General features: G+C 36.0%; 1 protein-coding gene across 2 annotated transcripts in view; it reads left to right on the top strand.

The window, feature by feature from the left end:
• Window positions 1–4,023: 4,023 nt before the first annotated feature.
• Window positions 4,024–17,907, top strand: part of LOC150105765 (alpha-1,3-mannosyl-glycoprotein 4-beta-N-acetylglucosaminyltransferase B-like) — a 305,129-nt gene continuing 291,245 nt past the window's right edge. Inside the window, exon 1 of one of the 2 annotated variants that reach the window (XM_090393561.1) lies at window positions 4,024–4,349. Coding sequence is in view for 1 of the 2 variants with exons in the window: in XM_090393560.1 (XP_090249686.1) it covers window positions 4,996–5,089 (94 nt within the window). In the remaining variant the exon portion in view is untranslated. Of the gene's footprint in view, window positions 4,350–4,539; window positions 5,090–17,907 lie in introns of those variants that run through there. The other variant, XM_090393560.1, reaches the window with a different exon arrangement.

Here is a 17,907-nt window from a genome sequence, read left to right as displayed (position 1 = left end):
CTTGTCCACCTCTTCATATAATGGCTCATGGCATTGTTGTAGGACAGGGTATGCGAGTGCGTGACTGATCTCGGAGACCTTTGGACTAGACTTCTGTTGTGTAATTCAGCCGGGGGGAACTTGTCATTGTTAACTCTCGTTGTCGTTGGGGAAATATGGCAGTTATTGGACAGCCTACTTTTCTGATTGTGCTAATGAAGCAATTGTTTTTCTTACTGCTGAATACTAATAAATCAATTATTCATTGAACACTCTCGAATCTTATCCGCCTCCTGCAGTACAGCATCATCAATATACTAAACAACCTTATATTTCTGCACTCCAAAATGTATTATCTTGCAATTATTAATATTAAAACTACAGCCCCACTCCTTTGTCCAAGTCAAGTATTTTCAGATCTTCCTGAAGAGAATTAACATCAGCAGTGCTACTTATAATTCTCCCCAACTTTGCATCTTCAGCAAACATGTGAAGAACCTCAGTCACTCTACATGATTTATCATTTACAAAGAACTTAATTAGCAGGAGATCAAAAACAGAACCCTGCAATTCATCACTGGTTACCTTCATTTTTGAGACTCTGATGCTTCATAATCGTTGATAAAGCCAACCTCCGATCCACCCAAACCAATACTATCATTCCAATCATCCATAGCTTATACGCCAACTTTTGGTGATCTATCAAACGCTTTTGCAAAGTCCAAGAATATCACTATAAATGATTCTCCCTTATCTAACACACTCGTTACCTTGTCATGAAATGAAAGCAAATCGCTAAAAGAAGACCTATCCTTTACAGATCCATGATGACGATCATAAAGAATGCCATGTCCATCAACCCAATACCGTATTGTAATTCTAATCATTCTCATCAACACATTATCTACAACTGCAGTTATACAGACTGGTGAATATTTGGAAACTTCTGTTTTGGAATGGTACTATTTTGACTTCTTTACACTCCTTTGGAAACCTACCCACTGCAATACTGTCATTCAACAACCATGCCAAGGACATAGCTAAATGTCGGTCACATTCCTTAAAAATACGAGGTATGTCATCCATTCCCACAGCGTTATTAACATTTAACAAAATCAACACTTGGTGCACATCTTGGTCTTTTACTTTCAGTTCTCCTTATACTTGTTTCCCTTCTGTATATTGCATGGCATATTTACACCAGAATAGTATATGTTAATAAAGTGCTCGCTCAATAATTGCACTATATCCTTTGCAATGGTCACTTAGTTGCTATAACTATCTACCAGTGTTAACCAGCCATAATTATTCTTTTTCTTGCTTGTCATATAGCAGAAAAATTGTCTTGAATTAACCTTGGCCTGAGCAGCCAATCTCCTCTCATACCACACCTTTTCTTTCTTTACCATGCTCATCACCTTCCTAGTCAGCACTTTGTATTCTTCATAAATCTGATCAATACCGTGTTGTACCTCCTCCCTAGCCTTTTCTTTTCTTTTCCTACACAGTTTGCTTGATTTCACTCTTCAACATTTTCACTTCTGCTCTATTTACTCGTTTAACCCTTGGTATTCGGTTATATATTGCTTGTATCAGATACTGCCTTATAAATTTCCATGCACTGTTAATATATTTTCTGTGCATTTCATCCATCCAAAATATTGATGCTAATTAACAACAGAGCTTCCCATAATTAACCACCACATGCTTCAACACATATCAGTTTTTAGCAGTAATCTTTTCTTGTTTCATTACTCCACAAACGACTACCTCATTATCACTCTCACCAACCAGTGGTAGTATTAAGAGTTCACGAACAACTAATTCTTTGTAATTTATCACCAAATTCAAAACATTAAAGCTTCTATTTGCTTCAGTCACATGCTGTTTAAGATAGTTATCTCTCATGAAGTTAACAATCTCACTTTCCTTGTTCCCATACACTGTCCCCCTTCTTCCATTCTATATTCTTATAATTAACGTCTCCATCAGAATCACCTTCTTTTTACATGCCCAACTAATTTGCGTAAACATATCACAATGATTATTTTATACATTCCCTTGGCTATAACAGCATCCTACAATCACGTTCATACCACACAGATTCAAAATCTGTGCATGTACTATTAACTTTTACACTTTGTGGACACAATTCGTCTACAGTCATTACTAGCAATTCCTCCCCTCCGCTTTTCACCTTCCAGAAAATTGTATATTTTTCCATTTCTATTCCCAATATCACATCCTTTATAGACAATCAACTTTCAGTTATACTAATTATCTTTGGACATACTGACTCAACCAATGCATCAGACTCAGCTCTCTTATTTCAAATACTCCTTACATTTGTATACAAATTCCTGTGTCTTTGAGGCCATTCTTCCAGTACCAATGTTCTCTGTTCTAATTGCTAAACCACAACTGTCTCTTCAGTCTGAGCACTCCTGTTTCCCTCATCTGACTATGATTTCCATTCATACTTGTCTCATCCTCACCTTTATGCATTCCATCACTTTGTTCTACTTCAAACACCTCTTCAACCACGTATCTATCTTCTTTCTGTCGTACAATTCGTTTAGCTGTGCTGTCCTGCTCACAAGCATACTCTGATCATTTGCTAAATTAATTTCTTGATTCTGCGCCTTTTTAAATGTCCAACAATAAACCCTTTCAAATGCAATCCGTCAATTCTAAGCCATTTCAGCTTTCCCTAAAATTTACTCCAGAGATTTACAAACTGAATCCCCCCCCCGTGTCCCACACAACTCAGCCCATCTTACCATTCATTATCTCCTCTTTCGTTCTCAATTCACCTGTTATCATATCTGAGCAAAGAATTTCCAAGAACGCTATTATCATTTACCTGCTGCAACAACTTTCTCATGTCTCTATCAACATTTTTTCACTTTTTTATGTCATTTGTGTCCACAACTACCAATTGCGTTAGTATATGTGCAATAATTTATTCCGTTAGTGACCACTAGATGGACGAACTATCTACCTCTTTTTACCGCAACTGTTCAAAATTAGTGACACTCTGGGGCATGCTATATCTGAATAGTTAGTTGAGATTAACCCTTTCTATCTACAAAATATACTGTAGATAACACTACAACGTTCTCTGTTACTCTTAATTGGAAAGTAAACGCGTTATCGGATATAATAAATTAATTATTAATAAAAAAATTCTATTAACAATTTCGCCGGTAAAATAGCCTTTTCTCTTATTAAATTAGTAAATTAATTATTAGATTTCGCTGATTTTAGATTTTTTTTCTTTTTACAATTTGTGAATTTTTAGAATGTGATAAGATGATACGCTTGGTCAATGACAAAATAGTGTTATTGTTTTCAAATAATTCACAAAAAAAATTTTGTTTCTAATTCCAAACAGACCATGAAATAAAATGTTCTAGAAACTAAAGAGATGCGACTATGTAAATTGGTCTTCGGAATGACTGTGCATTCAAAATCTGTGGTATTAGTACATGAAGTGAGGTGGTTTGTTATTATCATTAGTTATACACGACACCTCTAAATGAATATAATTAAGCCGTAGACTCATCGATAGAGGCATAAACGTTATGCTAAGCGCTATCCAATACTCACGCAATATTTATGATGCCTAGTTTAAAACTCATTCACATTCATGGCACCCGCAACAGACACTGCACCATGTTCCACTCCTTCATATTCTCAAAGTAAAAAGTCTCATATGCTTGTTAACTATACCTGCTCAATCTTCAGGGATGACCGTAGTTCTCCTCCACCAGACCTTTCCCAGTTTTTTACTATACCGTTCTAATTTTTTCCCCATTTTTTAAGGAAGGCTTTAAACCATGTTTGTTGAGCTGTCCTACTTTCTCTCCTACTTAAGGTACAAAAAAAAAATTAATCATGAAAACTTTCATGATTACTTTTTTACGCAAATTAGCAATTTTCATTCTTGAATTCAAAGTACGATCTATAGCTTTAGTTCACTTGAACTTTTTTTTTTTTCCCATTCATTCCTTGATGATTTGCCTCCGTAGCGCAATTGGAAGAACGACGGTACATTGCGCCCTTCGATTGGAATTGGCCTAAGTTCGATTCTCGTCGCGACGGGAGGAATCTTTATCTGGTCGATTTCAATCGATGGTGAGTTAGCCGATCTCATACGGAGGTAGCAGGGTTTTTTCTCCCGGAAACTCGGGTTTTTCATCCCGCATACATACAAATCGGCCCTTCAGAACACACGCAATTTACAGACAAAAATTACTAGTTGTGGTGGTGTTGGAGGTGGGCGGTAGATGGCGTTGATTCGTAGTAGAGGTAAGGTGTAGAGACAGTTGAAGATGTCCTCCCGCGATGAGTCTTCGCACTCCTTGGAGGTATCAGGAATAATAATAATAATAATTTCGTTTCATTAAATATAAATTTGAAATTTATAATTTATTGCATGTCGCAACTATGCTGTAGATGTTTTTGATTCTTGTATACATACGCCTGTTAATTTATTTATATATAATATATTTTTGGTAGTATATAAAGTAAAAATCGAGATGGCGAAATGAACGAATTTGAAGCTTGCGAAAGACGGCAGTAGTTTGTGTAGCAGGTTTCTGCCGTCAAGGTGCTACAACATGCAACAGACGTTTTCTGAAAGTTTTGTATATTATAATATTAGGAATTGTACATATACAAATGATATTAAGAGGATAAATAGTATACGAAGGTATTTCTTTTATATAATAGTTTAAATCTTTATTTGTGCCTACTGTGAAAAAGCGATGTGTTAATATGTTAAACAAAATGCTTGGTCACAAGATAATCAAAATAGAAAAGGATTTTGATGCATGTCGACGAAATTGTACAGTACGTTGCTATGAAATGGGAGTATCATTTTCTTAACATTTCAATTCGAAAACAAACAAACAAAAAACAGTGTTTAAAGAATTGTTATTATCAATATTTCATTGTAAGCTACTTAGAAATTTCAGCATCAGAAAGGGGTGATGTAGAAAGAATGCTGTCATCATGAAGTTGCGTCGTCCAGCTTTTGCCTTTTATATTGGAATCTTTGTGGTTACAGCTCCGTTTTTCACAATGTTTATTTTATTAAATGGTCCAGGTACGTATCACTTTATTTTTTTACTTAGTACAAATAAATGTTTCGTAGTATTGCATAATGTAAAAAATTTATTCCTGAAGGAACAAGATCTGTTTTGAATGTATTAATTGAATTCACTAGCAATCTTCTAGTTTTCTGTGATAAACCTGCTTATAAATAAATAAATGTTTATTATATTAGTAGTTATGATTATTATATTATTATACATATATTATGTAAACTGAGTTGCAGTGACCTAGCATTAAAATGCTGGGTACAATTATTTTATCTCTGTGACCTATTTTCACTTTTGTGATATGAAATAGTTAAGAATACTTTTATGTATTTATTTTTATTTGATGCATTTGTAGCATATAAACTCAGTAACAATATAAAATTTCTAAAGTGCTACCACCGAGTATTGAGAATTCTCAAAAATGTAATAAGGCTAACAAGTTTATGTCAGTAATAAACAGAAGTTTATTAATGACATACACTTGTTATGTCAAGGGGAAAAAAAAAAAAAAAAAAAAAAAAAAAAAATAATAATAATAATAATAATTTACCATTTGAAAAACTCTAGCAGTACTGATATCTGCAAAATTTTATTTTAGAAAATGAAACAATTTTACTTGATTTGAATGAAAATTCATAAAAAAAAATTTTATATTTTTCAAAACTTAATAGCAACTCAAAAAACTTTTTTTGTTTCATTAAGTGTCAAAAAATGCCATAGGAGATAAATCTTTTGATATAATTTTTCTCTGGACATAGTTTGCTTTCTTTCACTTTGTCATGGGTACTGACTACAGAGTCTGCAATGTATTATTTTTTATGAATACTTGCACCTTACTTTTCCAATATCTGTAGTTAATTTCTTCATTGAATACCAAATTTAATGTGCAATTCTTAAAGCACCAAGTACTATCAGTGATCACTGATATTTAAAAAAGAAAAGAAGATTAAAAGACAACCACATAAGTGTTTAATTCTTTCAGAGGTTGTGAAAGCATTGAATATATTAACTGTCTCTACACTTGCCACACTCTCAGGCAATGCATTCTGATCACTTACCACTCTCGATGCAAAAAAAAAAAAAAAAAACTGCTCCTCACTCCCTTTGCTCACACTTGCCTTATATAACTTCCAGGGATGATCTTTTGTTCTCTCCCTGTCTGCACACATTCTGTGCCAAACCCTATGCCTCGAAATTAGCCCATGTCTGACCTATTCCCAAAAAGGGTGACATCCTTACTATCAAACTATCACCCAATCTCTCTCTCCCACACCTCAGTCTTCTGTAAAGCAATGGAGAGAACCATGGACAGTCAATCTTCAACGTACTCAACTAATAATTAACTGCCAGTATGGATTTTGCCAGTGCCATTCAACAGGTGTCTGCTCACCTATGTCACACATACTTGAATAAGCACCATGGAAAAAATTGGCAAATTCCAAGTGGTTGCACTAGATATTTCCAGAACGTTTGACTGGGTATAATATATTAAGAGCCTATTAAGTTATCTTTCATCGTTTAGTCTGTCCTGTGCCTTCTGCAACTGGGTGGCCAGTTTTCTCACTGGCTGCACACATTGCTGGTGATAGTTCTCTAGCTCAAATTATGCAGCTAATGCTGGCATTCCTACAATGTTCTGCCCTTTCATGCACCCTGTTTCTTCTGTACATCAATGACCTGTTCCAGTTGACTACCAATCCATTATATCCAGTAGAGTTTTGCCAACGACAGTACACTACATTCTTCCTTTTCATTTGACAAACCTTGCACCAAACAAATCACAACTAACAGAGCAGCAACCTTTGCAAACCTAAATTCTGATCTCCAAACCATTCTCCGATGGGCTTGGATAACCTTGTCAGTTTCGACACCTGCAAAACACAGTTCTGCCTTATTTCCCATAAAATAAAAAAAAATAAAAAAAGCCCTTTTTTTTTTCGCCTACTTTGTAAAGTACCCTGTTCCTGTAAGCTTGTGTACTTTGGACAGACAGGCAGATCAGCATTCATCCGCCTAGAGGAACACAAGTCATACATCGTTAAACACAACTATGGCCATTCAGGCTTGGCTGACCATGTTTTGGACACCACCCACAGAGTATCATGGAAGAAAACCACCATGCTCCACCACAGCAAATTCAAGAAAGAGAGACTTTTCTTAGAAGCAGCAGCAGCTCTCAAAAACCAACTAAATCTTAACAAATACAGTTGCATTAAGCTTCCGAAGATTTGGGAAACAGTCATCACCAGAGGTCCCACCTACAACTGCCCTTAGAGGGCGCTCCACCTAGATAGGACTGTATTGTCACCCACGTGGTTGGGCTTAGTATTGTAAGTTTTTGTGTGCATGTTACATTAATTGTCTTTGTAATCCCCGTAGATGTCCTAGTGACTAGGACGAAATATAGGAAGTATTAAATTCTATTTTAATTCTTTTTGAGTGTTGTAAAAAATCCATTAAACCTCCAACATAATGTCCTCACAGCACTTAAGCCTCTACACAAGAAAAAAAAAAAATTTTCCTAAAATACTTGACACAATGCAGACGAGAGCAGTCGGACTGATTTAACAACCCTTCTCTTATCCACTCACTCCAACCACTCTCGCACAGGCATCTTCTATAAATATTTCCATGGTAAATGCTCTTCAGAACTATTATCAATAACCCCCCCCTCTCACTCTCTCTCTCTCTCTCTCTCTGTCAAATCCATTGAAACACATGCAGCTACCAACCAAACATCCCTTCACAGTCAAACTCCATACTCATAGAACAAGTTTCTCTTTTTCCTCCTCCTTCAGTCTCACTGCTGCTGTATTGTGAGCAGCCTTTCCTTTTATGCATTTCCCAAGGAATGTAATGCATAGGCCTTCAAATCCAACATGAATAAGTTTCATGTTTCCCAATTCTTTTCCCACACACACACTAGTATACTATAGGTTGACCAACCACTTGCTTTTGTATGGACCCAACTTAAAATAAACAAATAAAATGTATATCCTGCTCCGATCTATCAGTTTCTACAAATTGCATTTTTCTCAATGTCTTCATATTCAGCATTCCAGAGATCCAAGACTACCTTTCAATTGTCCATGGACACTTTGGTTTACGTTTTCATCTTTTTGACCGAATGAGTGTATAGTAATCCATATGTGGCCTGATCAAAGCCTCATATGATGGAATCATATAACATCTTTACTTCTACAAGTCAGTGCCTTCTGCATCGTTTTTGTTATCCCCTGAGCTGTCCTCGAAATTTTAGGTCCTTGTCCATGATCACTCCCAGATCTATCATATCCTCTACCTCCTCCAAGATATTCCCACCAACTGTGTACTTGACATTCATCTTTGCTTCCCAAATTTTAAAACTTTACACTTTGCAACACTGAACTGATAACCTCACTTACTTGCCCATTCACCCATTTCATTCAAATCCTCTTTCAAAGCAAACTGCATGTCACCATTCAGACCTCCCCCCAATTATCATTAACATAAAAGTTGAACAGCACCTGTCATCAGACCCTTGGGGTACACTATTAATGACTTTCCTTCTGGGATATTGCTCCTTCATGGATAACTCACTGATATTTATCAGACAGCCAGTCTCCAATTCTGGTGCACACTAACCTTATTATCTAGTCCCATCCTTTGCAATTTATTTACCAGCTTGTCATGTACCACTTTATCAAAGGCTTTTGCAAAATCTAAATTTACCCTTATCTAGTGCAGAGGCCACATGTCGATCAAGGGTCTTGGATTTGATTATCTCATCAGAAGATATTATTGTAAATGAAGTGTCACATCTTTCAGTTGGTGAAAGTGACCATGAGTGATCATATGGGTAGTGGCCAGCCATATCAGGACTTTTGTGAGAAAAAGTTATATGTGGAACTAAGCAGGTGATTCTGGTAAACTCAGGTGGAAGCTTGCATCGATATCATGGGATGAGGAATTATATGGAATTATATTAAAGAAATTAGTGCTGCTTAGTCTGTTATCAGGAATTATCTGGCAGAGGCAATGACTTAAGTCTATTCCAAAGGTCAGGAAATTAAATTAGGTAGGTGTAAAAAAAAAAAAAAAAAGATGACTGAAGAGAAGAAGTGTTCAGTTGGAAGAAAGAAAGAGGCATTGTGGAGGTGGCACAATATGTGTGGAGATAATTAATAACATGAAGGGTACAAAGAGCAAGCAAGGTAAGTGACTCACTTAGTATGGGTAGCAAAAGTGCAGTAAAAGCAGCAGTTAGCAAATAATGCTGAAAGAAATTCTAGGCAGTTTTTTTTTCAATATGTGCCCAGTAGAAGGAAGAATAATTATGGGAGGATGATGTTGGTTGGTGATAATGGGAGAATGATAAACACTGAGGAGGACATATATAGTAGAGAAGTTAAATTAACAGTTCATTAAAGTATTCCGTTCTTGTGATTGTAACATAATGCAAGATTTGAGAACAGCGGGCATGGAGGAAGATCGTGTTTTAGCAATCTGCTAGCATAAGACTGATGATGATGAGTGAGGAGGTATATGAGGAATTGAATAAACTTGATGTCAACAAGGCCATGAGACTTGACGGTATATCACTGCATGTCTTGAGGGAATGTTCCAGGGAGTTAATAACAGCTTTTACCTACGTTTTTAACATGAGGCTTAGATTAGCCCAGTTCACAAAGAAATGGAAAGATGGCAGAATTGTTCTACTTCATAAAGGAGGTGATAAGACCTAAGGCTTCAAATTATAGGCCAATCTGCTTGTGTAGAGTTGTGGTCAAGGTGTTTACAGAAGCTAGTGAAGATAAGGATTCAGAACTGGGTGGATAGCAGTAGAATTCTCTTTAATGGTCAGCATGGATTTAATAAAGGAAGATTATGTTTTAGCAATCTGCTTACTTATTATAACAAAGTGACGAATACATTGGACAAGGGGGATGCATATACAGTAGTATATTTAGATTTTGCAAAGGCTTTCGATAGATTGCCACATGACAAAATGGTAGTTAAATTGGAACAGGGTTGGATAGTAGATTAGTGCATTGGATTGGAGACTGGCATCTGCTAGGTATCAACAGGATGTGTATGGGAGAGTAATATCCCAGAAGAAGTATGTCACTAGTGGTGTGCCCCAGGGGTCTGTTTTGGGAGCCATTGTTGTTTAATTTGTATGTAAAGGATATTGGAAAGGGCTTAAATGGTGATATACAGTTGTTTGCAGATGATGCAAAGTTGGGAAGGCTATGATAAGTAGAGCAGATGTAGCTTTGCAAGGACTGAAATAGACTGTCTAAATGGGCAAGAGAGTGTGTGTGTGTGTGTGTGTGTGTGTGTGTGTGTGTGTGTGTGTGTGTGTGTGTGTGTGTGAAAGAGAGAGAGAGAATGTCAGTTTAATGTTGCCAAGTGTAAGGTTTTAAAATGATTATTTTGACACCTCCAGGGAGTCCAAAGACTCATCAAGGGAGAGTGTGTATATTGCTAAATTGTGAGGATGACAGCAGATTATGGAATGATGTGGAAAACACTAATGTAGAAGTAAGGATGTTTTGATTCCAATGTACAAGAGTTTGATCAGGCTGCATATGGATTACTGCACAGATTTGGTTGCAAGGTTTTCAAAAGGATGACGAGATGTTTAAGTGTTCAGAGAGGATTCACTACGTTGGTTTCTGGAATGTGGAACACGAGAACAGATTGAGAGAATGCAAATTACAGAGCCTAGTGGATAGAAAGAAGAGGAGATACATGATTGAGACATGTAAGGGGTCAATTATCAGATTAGTGTGGAAGAGTTTTTTTCATAGACTATCTGGAGATAGGGAGAGAATGAGAGGCCATCTCTGTAAGCTGTATAAGGTGGGTGCGAGCCAAGGGGGAGGAATAGATTTTATGCATGGAGAGTAGTGGGTGATTGGAATGCATTGCCTGAGAGTGTTAAGTGCAGGGACAGTGAGCTGTGCATGTGAGGGTGGGACCTCCCACAATGAGTAGCTTGACTCCATGGAGGCCTGTTGATAATAACAATTTGTTACAATGTGATATGATTGCTAAAACTCGATCTTTAACAAACCCGTGATGACCATCAAAGAGTATTTTGCTGTTTGCAACCCAATTTTGAATCTTGGTCCTTAAACACCTCTATAGCACTTTAATCACAACTCCAGACACACAGATTTTTCTCTAATTTCAAGCCTTAGTCTCATCTCCTCCTTTATAAAGTGGAACAGTTTTACCCTCTTTCCACTCTTGGAACTAGACTGAGTGCAAGACACATTAAAAAAATACATCAAAGCTGTTGTTAACACTCCAAAATTCTCTCAGTACATGTGGTGAAATGTCATCAAGTCCTATAGCCTTATTATTATCTGAGACCTCAGAGAGTCAAGGACTCATTGAGGGAAGCTATAAATCGCCCAAACCAGCTATCATACCTTCAATTCATTCACACTAGATGCACTTGCTACCCGTAAGGGCAAATTATTCCACCCACTCACTGCTCTCTGGGAGAAAAACCTAGCTCTTACCCCTTTCTTGACTATGAACAAACTTAACTTCATGGATACCCTCGTGTTCTCTCCCCACCTTCCATATAACAAAAAATTTCATCAGTTGATATCCTATAACACCCATTCAAAAGTTTATAGACCTCTATCATATCACACCTCTTTCTCCTATTAACCAGAGTCTGCAATCCACCTACTCGCAATCTGTCCTCATAATCAAAGTCCCATAATCCCGATATAATCTTTGACTCTTCTTTCTTTTAGAATGTCCATCCATACTGCTATCTATAATGTAGAAGGAAAGAGGCCACGAGGCAGACCAAGAATTTCATATATAAATAACATAATGATGCTAACTGGTGCTAAGAGTTATGAAGAGATAAAAAGGAAGTCACAAGACAGGATGTTGTGATGTGCTGCTATATTTACCAATTTTTTGGATTGATGCACCAAAGAAGAAGAGAACTCTTCTTTCCACCCTTTCCACAGCTTCTTTATCCTCTTGGAACCTGGGAGACCAAATCTGCACACAGTAATCCAGGTGTGGTTTTATCAAAGCCTTATAAAGAGGCAAAATGATTTCTTTATCTTTACATGTCAAGGTTTGCATCAACATCACAATTATCTTCTGAGTTGTATTTGCAACTTTTGCTATGTGACCTTTAAATTTTAAATTTCTATCCACCAATACACCAAGATCCCTTCACTCTTCAGTTTCTTGTAGCATAACCTCGCTAATATAATATACCACTGAAACTCTAATCATGGCAAAGTGCATAACTTTACACTTACTGACATTAAACCGATAGCCATTTTGGTTTACCCAAATTCCAAGCCTATTCAAATCATTTTGTAAGTGATGACTATCGGTAACATCTCTGATTGCCCTACCTATCCTTGCATCATCGACAAGCAATTGCACATCTGATCTTAGATCCTGCCTGATATCGTTAATGTATAGATTGAACAATAACGGCCCAAGGACTGAACTCTGAGGTACACCACTGGTCACCTTAAATCTGGCAGATTCACGCCCACTGTATACCACTTTTTGATATCTGTCTGACAACCATCCCCTGATCCAAGTCAAGTTTATATTCCAATTCCATATTCTCTAGTTTATGCAACAGCCTTTCATGTGATATCCTATCTAATGCCTCAAAAAATCTAACATTATCATAGTGTATCCATTCCCTTTATCCAACTTAGCCATAACATTGTTATAAAATGTGAGCAAAAATGCTAAAACATGACCTTCCTTTAGTAAACCCATGCTGTTCCTTGCAGAGTATAGCATGTTTATCTACCTATTTCTGTATGCGAGTTCTTACCAATTTCTCTAAAATCTTCACCACCACACCAGAGATACTGATAGGTTGGTAATTAGACACATCAGTTTTTGCACCACCCTTGTGCAATAGAACTATCATACATTCTTTCCATTCTTGTAGTATCATTCCTTGAGCTGAGACTCAAGTTATACAAACAAGTGAAAGTCATAGCCAGTTCGGCTGAACATTCCTTTAGCAAATGGGCTGATATTCCATCTGTCCCTATAGACAAATTGTTATCTAGGCTATGCAACAGCTCTTCAATCTCATTTTCATAAACCTCTAACTTTTCATCCAATAGCAGTAGTACTGTGAACCATGTTACATACACCTGGTTGATATATCTTAGCAAGGTGAGCACTCATTAACTGAACAATCCCATTAGCTTCCAACACTCAAGTACCATCTGCATTCAGTAAAGTTATTATTCCACATTCATTCTTTCTTTTGCTTGAGGCATAATGATAAAATTCTATGGATTGCCTTTAGCTTGCATGGCTGATTTCTTTTCATACTCTGATTTAACTTTCTTAATAATACTCATTACTTTTCTGGCCTGAGCTTCATGCATTTCATAATTCCTCTCACTCTTATTCTCACTATATTCTTTCCACATTATCTTCTTGTGGATCTCTTGCTTATAAGGTTGCACATCCATTTCACTCCCAACCTATTTATTCTTCGAACACTAGAGATACATTCAGATACTACCTCATTTAAGCACTTTTTTAAGATTCCTATGCATTGCTGACATTTTTTCCCATTCAATAATTGATACTACAAAACTGGAAATTATGATAACTTAGGAGAATACTACCTTTGGTCATAATCCTTTCTTTTAGTGTTGCACAGTGATCAGCATTCATTTTAGAAATTATGGACTTTACAATCGTGTTATAAATAACTGTTTTAATTTCCCACCGTTTTGATCTTCATATTAAGATCATTATCGGGAGCATATACAAATATACAGGACAAACTGAGTTACATTATATACAGTAAACTAGAGAAACAATGATTTGATCACAGGTTATTCTACTGGCATAATCCCTAGTGAAAAAAAAAATATTTAGAAACTACATCAAGCTAAATTCTATTTATGATAACATGAATAGACATCCTTTCTTATAGATGGTTTTCTTTCAGTAACAAGATGTCCTAGCATTACAATTGTTATTTTTGATTTAGGATCCTGGATTATCTATAGTCCTGTTTATAGTTCCTCTTAGAGAGGAAGATTCCGTGGGTCGAATATGTGCCTTCCATATGTTTGGGATTTTTAGACCATCATTATTGTTCAGATTGGGGGTGGTTGATAAGAATCTCACAGGCTTCCTTAAATTTGCGTTCATACCATGTTTTGGTGTGATGTAGACAACTAGTTTTTTCCAGTCAATTCTATGTAAGGTGTTCACAGGGCATGATCAGAAAGGCCAGCTTCACCATAATTATTATATTTAATGTGTCGTTTATGTTCTTTTTGTCTGATAGAAATTGTGCATCCTGTTTCCCCTATATATGGTATGTTACAGGAGTAATAGATACAGTATACTCCAGGGTAGGCCAGCAGAGGGAGTGGATCTTTGGATGAGTTGAGTAATCTTTTTAATTTTTCTGGAGGTTTAAACCTGAAAGCCACCTTTAAAGGTTCCTTCAGCAGGAAAGGTCATGGGATCAGTGTTTTGGGATGCTAAAGGCATTTTGTTTATTAATTATCTTGAAAAGGGTAAAACAATGACCTGGGAATATTATTCCAAACTTTCAACCAAACTAGACAAAAAAATTCGTGAGAAAAGACCTGGTTTGCAAAAGAAAAAAAATCATCTTTCATCAGGACAATGCACCTACCCACAAAGGTGTTTTGGCAATGGGAAAATTAAGGACTCTGCACTATGAATTGTTTGAACATCCGCCCTGTTCCCCAGATTTGCCCTCTCTGACTTCTATCTCTTCCCAAAATTAAAACTCTTCCTCACTGGTCAGTTTTTTTCTTCGAATCAAGAGGTGATGGCAGCTGTAGAGGGGTATTTTGCAAATCTTACTGAAGACCAGTATAGGAATGGGATAATGAAGCTGGAGCATTGCTGGAATAAATGTATTAGTCTTAAGGGAGATTATGTTGAAAAATAAAAATAATTTTGAAATTATAAATTCGTTTTTTCATTGTTAGGGCGAGAACTTTTCAGGCCACCCTCGTAATTGAAAAACTGCCATTTCTGGATACACTTGTCACAATCCATCCTTTACTGTAAGCTTGCTCATATTGGCCCATATATACACACAAACTCTTACCACCACTAACGCAAAAGCCAGGTGTCATTAACACAATAAAATACAGAGCTTGAAAGATTTGCCTCAGTGAGCAAGCACTTAAGCGTGAATTAAAAATTATCAGCAATTCTTTCCTAAAAAATGGCTATATCAAAATAGTCAACAATGTTCTTCACAAGATTGCATTTAATAAAAAAAAATAAACTAAACTAGATTAAATAAAACTGTAGCCATTCTACACATTAAAGGGATATCAGAAAAATAAACAGAATATTATGCAAATACAATCTTAAAGGCACATGTAAACCTTCTGCAAAATTAAAGAACTTATTAAACTCCTCCATATTTAATTCATTTGTAACCTGCTTTATATAAGTGAAACTGCATGCACAATTCCTATCTCTGAAGTAACGTATTAACTAAACAACATATTAAATTTAATAGCTGTGGTAAATCAGGCCTTTCTGATCATCCCTGGATACTCTGCACAGACATGACTGGAAAGGCACTCATTTGTTACATCACTAAAACTTGGTAGAAGCACATGTTAGAGGCTTAATGGAGTGAAACAGCATTAAGAAAGGATTAAAAATGGTATTTAATTCTTCCAATATTTCATATTAGTCACTAAGACATTGTCATGGTTACAATATGAAACTTGAAATACAACACAAAACTAAGTGAAACACTTGGACAAAGGACTAGAGTCCTAACTAGGAGGAGCACCATCTTTGGACACCTGTTGATAGCCTAGGCTGTCAATTGGGATCTTGAAGTATTAGTGTTTCCCATATTTCGGGGAGTTTATGGTTTATAGTATATGATTGCATTAAACTTCCCAAAATGTGTGAAATACTAATACTTTAAGATCCCAGTTTACAGCCTAGGCTGCCAACAGGTACTCACAGGGACATACCACCTAGTTAGGACTTAAGGCTTTTGTCCAGATGTTCCACTTAGTTTTAAACCTCTATGTGTGTATTTCATGTCTTATATTATAATCCTTGACGATGTCTTAGTGACTGAGACAAAATGTTGGAAGAATTAAATAACATTTTAAATCCTTTCTTAGTGCTGTTTCACTGTATTAAACTTGTGTTTTCCAGCACTTAGCCTTAACACACAGATTGGTATGAGTGCAAATTTTAAGGAGGCCTGTGAAATTCTAATCAACCACCCTAATCTCAACAATAATGATGGTCTAAAAATCTCAGTGGATGGCACATATTCTTCCCACATAACCTTTTGTTCTAAGAGGATTGTAGTACTCCAGGATCTTGGCCTCAATGGAACAAATAATTATGTCAAATTATTGATTCAGCCATCACTATTGCTGTATTAAAAGATAATATGAATTGTTTTCTGCCCATGTAAAAATATGATATAGCTTTGATGTAGGTTTTAGTGTCCTAAAATTCGTTTTACTATGGTAAAACAAATGTTGTCAACATTTAACTTTAAAAGAAAGGATTATCATAGTAATGTCTATGGTAACAATGTATTACCATATAACATAAGTTATTATTAATGTAGCAGTGTTGCCATAATGTTACCATAATACATTGAACTGTTTCCTGCAACCTAATAATCTTAGGTGTTCATGATTATAATAGTATTTTATGGTATAAACAGCACCAGAATAACAAAATAAATTTATTGAGTTACGAATATTTTGCTAGATTTCAGACCAAAAATTACATCTGTGATAAGATGCACGTTTCAATTGGATTGTCCCATTCCATTTTCATCTGCACATTAGTCTCATTGTCCTGTCATGGCCAAGTGACTTGACTTGTTTTTGAAACCCAGTTAATGCTGTGATAAGATGATTAATCCTATATGCATGATGTATTACAGTTGTCAATTGCCTGTCTTGCAAGATCAAAAGCTTCCTGGAAGCTACCTCTGTACGAGTCTGGCTAACTCATCTTCATTTGAAAAGTCCGTAGCTCAAATCCTGTCTAGCATGTAAATAACCTTTACAGGATTTTTACTATTCACCTCACTGACACAATTGCTTTCTCACATCAACCTCATTCCATGCATCTGTATACTATACACTCTTCTATCTGCAGAACCTATGCACTGAGTCATTTGCTGTTATCATCATGATTAGTATTCTGTTTCTTGACAGGTCCAATGATATATCTCAGCAGATTCTCTTCCTCCAATTTCCTTGTGTCTCTTGCTTCCTTCTTCATTTCTTGATATCCTCTTGTGCTCATTATATCATCAAGCATCATTAGTCTTCTCCTTCCTCTTGGTCGCTTTCCTTCAATTTTTCCTTCTCTCATTCTTTTCAGTAAGCTGTCTCCTCTTAATACATGTCCTATCCAATTATGCTTTCTTTTTCTTATGGTCTTTAGTAGATTCCTTTCGTCAACTCTTTGTAATACTTCTTCATTGGTGATTTTTTTCAGTCCACTTTATTTTCTCCATTCTTCTCCATAACCACATTTAAAATGCCAACATTTTAGCTTCTATCTTCCCAATTGTCCATGTTTCTGACCCATATAAGGTCATACTCCAAATATAACACTTAATAAGCCTTTTCTTTAAATTTTTATTCATTTTATTAATAAACAAATTTTTCTTGCTGTAAAATGCATATTTTCCTTTGTTAATTCTTTCTTTTATTTCCATGTCACAGTTGCCATTTTCTTTTGTTATACTACCAAGGTATTTGTATTGTCTCACTTGCTCTACACTTTTTCCATTCATCATCACCTT

This window comes from Typopeltis vanoorti, chromosome 6, assembly GCF_054136105.1.
Source record: "Typopeltis vanoorti isolate ZY-2024b chromosome 6, IOZ_Tvanoo_1.0, whole genome shotgun sequence".
Classification (NCBI taxonomy): Eukaryota; Metazoa; Arthropoda; class Arachnida; order Uropygi; family Thelyphonidae; genus Typopeltis; species Typopeltis vanoorti.
This window is presented reverse-complemented; position numbering and strand designations above follow the sequence as displayed.